Source organism: Camelina sativa, chromosome 2 (genome assembly GCF_000633955.1).
Source record: "Camelina sativa cultivar DH55 chromosome 2, Cs, whole genome shotgun sequence".
NCBI lineage: Eukaryota > Viridiplantae > Streptophyta > Magnoliopsida > Brassicales > Brassicaceae > Camelina > Camelina sativa.
This window is the reverse complement of record NC_025686.1, coordinates 20282588-20285648: the sequence shown is the minus strand read 5'-3', so window position 1 is coordinate 20285648 and position 3061 is coordinate 20282588. Positions and strand designations below refer to the sequence as shown.

Here is a 3061-nt window from a genome sequence, read left to right as displayed (position 1 = left end):
TAGCTTTAAGTCGATTTATACCGAAAGTCTGCCCAGATCTTATTTTACAAACTTGTTCTTCTAATTGTTGTTTCTAGCCCCAACAATGGCCAATCAATGATTAATACGAAGAACAACCTAAGATGAAAATCTAGATAGATAAAGAATCCTAAATAAAGAGATCTAATAAATCATAAAATNTACGATCATCTCGGAGACTGCTCCACCAGTGACAGTCCACGGATCCACCCCCATCAGTGCACCTTCCCAAGCACTGATGACAATCAAGCACCGAACCAAAACATTTCGGGCGGTTCGGGTCTCACACATCACAGACCCGTCCAAGTTCAAAATCTCGGTAGTACAAACCTAGGGGTCACCGTCGGGGTTATTCCCACGGCACCCGTGATCTTGATAGGAAACAGGAATCAGTCCCGGGTATGGACTCGTTCAGAGTATAACGGAACGAACCGACCCGGATAGCACCTGGCGCCGCTGGCCTCCTCCGGGGCCCCTGGCAGCAACGATCTATCTGAGATTCGCGGAATGCTCGCCGTTCTGATCGATAAAACCCAAAGTCAAGATGCGACAAATCCGGCCCTCATGAACAGAATCGAGCGGCACGAACAAGAGCTCGCTTCTCGAGCGAATCTCGAACCCCATCGGGGTACCGCGTACTCTTCGGGGACAGTTTTAACTGATCCCGCGAAAAGAGCGTTTCCTCGGACGCGTCTCGACTTTGAGGTGGTCCACGTTACCCCGCCCGGGATCAGAACGCTACCCGTGTTCGCACCGTCAGAGAGCAACGGAGCTCCGAGCTCGTCGGTCCTAAACGGTAACACGAGCTCGCGACCTGACAAGCATCCCTCATCCGGCGATGTCGGATCAGTAGGGCAGGTCCTCCGCACCTCGGGGGCTCTCTAGGGCTCTTCGGTGAGACTAGATCCAGTCCCGACAGGAGAACTCAGAAATGGAGCATCACGGGAACAACGATCGAAGATCTCGGGTCTTCCCGGACCTCCGAGTAGCGGCGCATTCAGCGCGCAGTTCCTAACCGAATACATGAATAAGGCAAGCGCCGAGATGGCACAAATCCGCTCTAAGGTGCACCTGGCAACGAGCGCAGCCCCAGACATTGATCGCGTGATCGCCGAAACAAGGAGCACCCCGTTCACAGACCGAATCGCGAAAGTTCGCCTTCGTGACGTGGGCAAGCTCCACCTTCCTGAATACGCGGGCACAACGGACCCAGGAGCGCACCTCCGAGCTTTCAGATTAGCCATAACTAAAGCTTATCTCACCAACGATGAGTGTGAGGCCGGCTACTGCCGTTACTTCGCCGAAAACCTGGTGGGACCGGCGTTGGAATGGTTCGCCTCTTTGGAGTCTAACTCCATTGACAGCTTCGACCAGCTCGCCTCGGCATTTTTGAAACAGTATTCGGTCTTCTTCCAAGCTAAGGTGACCGAAACAGACCTTTGGATTCTCGTCCAAGAAAAGGACGAACCGCTCCGCGATTACATCAATCGCTTCAAGTCAACCAAAGCCAGGATAACCAACTTAAACAACGAGGTTGCCCTGGCGGCTCTTCGGCATGGCTTATAGTACACCCCGAAATTCCGTGAGGAGCTCACCGTTCGACAGCCCCCATCGCTCGATCAAACACTCTATAGGTCGATTAATTTTGCCCGAGCAGAAGAGGAACGAGCCGCTATGGCCGAGATCCATAAGTCAGCAAAAACACCGTACAACCCTTCCAAAAAGACTTTCTGGAAGGAGCCATTCGAATCTGGTTTGCATGCTTTCGCGGTTGATTCCACACCGAAAGCCAAAAATCCGAACTTTGATCCCGAGAAATTCTGCAAGTATCACAAAATACGTGGACACTCGACTGAAGAGTGCAGAATTGTGGGACGCCTCCTCGCGCGGAAACACGAAGCAGGAGAGTTCGGCGAAATCGATCTCGAAAAAGAGGGAGAGAAGGCGAGAGAAGCCAACGCCACTACCAAAGAAGCCGCAGCAAAGCGTGAAAGGACCCACGAGGCCGAGGGATCTTCCCCCCCCTCCAGCCCCAAAGAAACGTATTGACCTGGTTTTCAAAGGACTTTCCCTTTGCCGTACTTCCCCCGGATCGGTATTCACCCCACCTCCGGCTCCCCGGAGGCTCGCAAGCCTTCGTCCGCTCATCTCCCGGTGTTTAAAAGAGTCAAACCCAATTCATAGAGTCGACTTCATCACGGGAGGATCTTCCTTATGTCGTAACTCAGTTAATTCGATCAAAGCCTACCAACGTAGGGTCGATAGTTACCATCGAGAACGGAGACCCCGCACAGACCCGGACTACGAGATTACTTTCTGGGAAAGCGAGACCGCGGACCTGGATAAACCCCACGACGACGCTCTAATTGTAAGATTAGATGTCGGGGGATGCGAGCTCTCCAGAATAATGATTGATACCGGGAGCTCCGTCGATCTCTTATTCTACGATGCCTTTAAACGGATGGGTTATCCTGACTCCGAGCTAAAAGGGGCCAAAACCCCGCTCACCGGATTCGCCGGCGACACGACCTTAGCTAAAGGCACCATTTCCCTTATAGTGGAAGCCCGAGGGGTACGACGTCTCATCGACTTTGTGGTCGTCGATCGTCTCGCCCCTTTCAACGCCATCCTCGGCAGACCATGGTTGTATGGGATGAGGGCGGTCCCGTCAACGTAACACCAATGTGTTAAGTTCCCATCGCGGGGCGGGATTGCCACCATCTACGGTAGCCAACGAACCTCAAGACAATGTTACAGAAGCGGCTACGATCTGATCAAAAAGTCCGCTCAATAGCAACTAATGATTGCTGACGAGCTGGAGTCTTGGCAGCTCGTTAAGCGCATAGATCCTGCCTCGCGTGGACCCGTAATGACCAAGGTTGATCAGGTTCCAATCATGGAAGGCCACCCGGAACGATGCGTTGGGATCGGGGCCGATCTCAAAACTAGTACGAGGAACGACCTGATCCAATTCTTGGGTCGAAATCACAACGCCTTCGCCTGGTCCTCATCGGACATGAAAGGAATCGACATTAGCGTTACG

General features: G+C 52.7%; 1 protein-coding gene across 1 annotated transcript; it reads left to right on the top strand.

Moving 5' to 3' along the window:
• On the top strand, positions 1693 to 2695 carry LOC104754605. Its single transcript, XM_010476829.1, has 2 exons — positions 1693 to 2060; positions 2203 to 2695. The coding sequence occupies exons 1-2, from the start codon at positions 1693 to 1695 to the stop codon at positions 2693 to 2695; spliced, it is 861 nt and encodes a 286-aa protein (XP_010475131.1).

Excerpts from the sequence above, each read along its gene's own strand:
- LOC104754605 (XM_010476829.1), top strand. The coding sequence starts at position 1,693 with ATGGCCGAGATCCATAAGTCAGCAAAAACACCGTACAACCCTTCCAAA. Across the intron at positions 2,061-2,202 it reads CCCTCCAGCCCCAAAGAAAC|AGTCGACTTCATCACGGGAG; the intron begins GTATTGACCTGG and ends CCCAATTCATAG.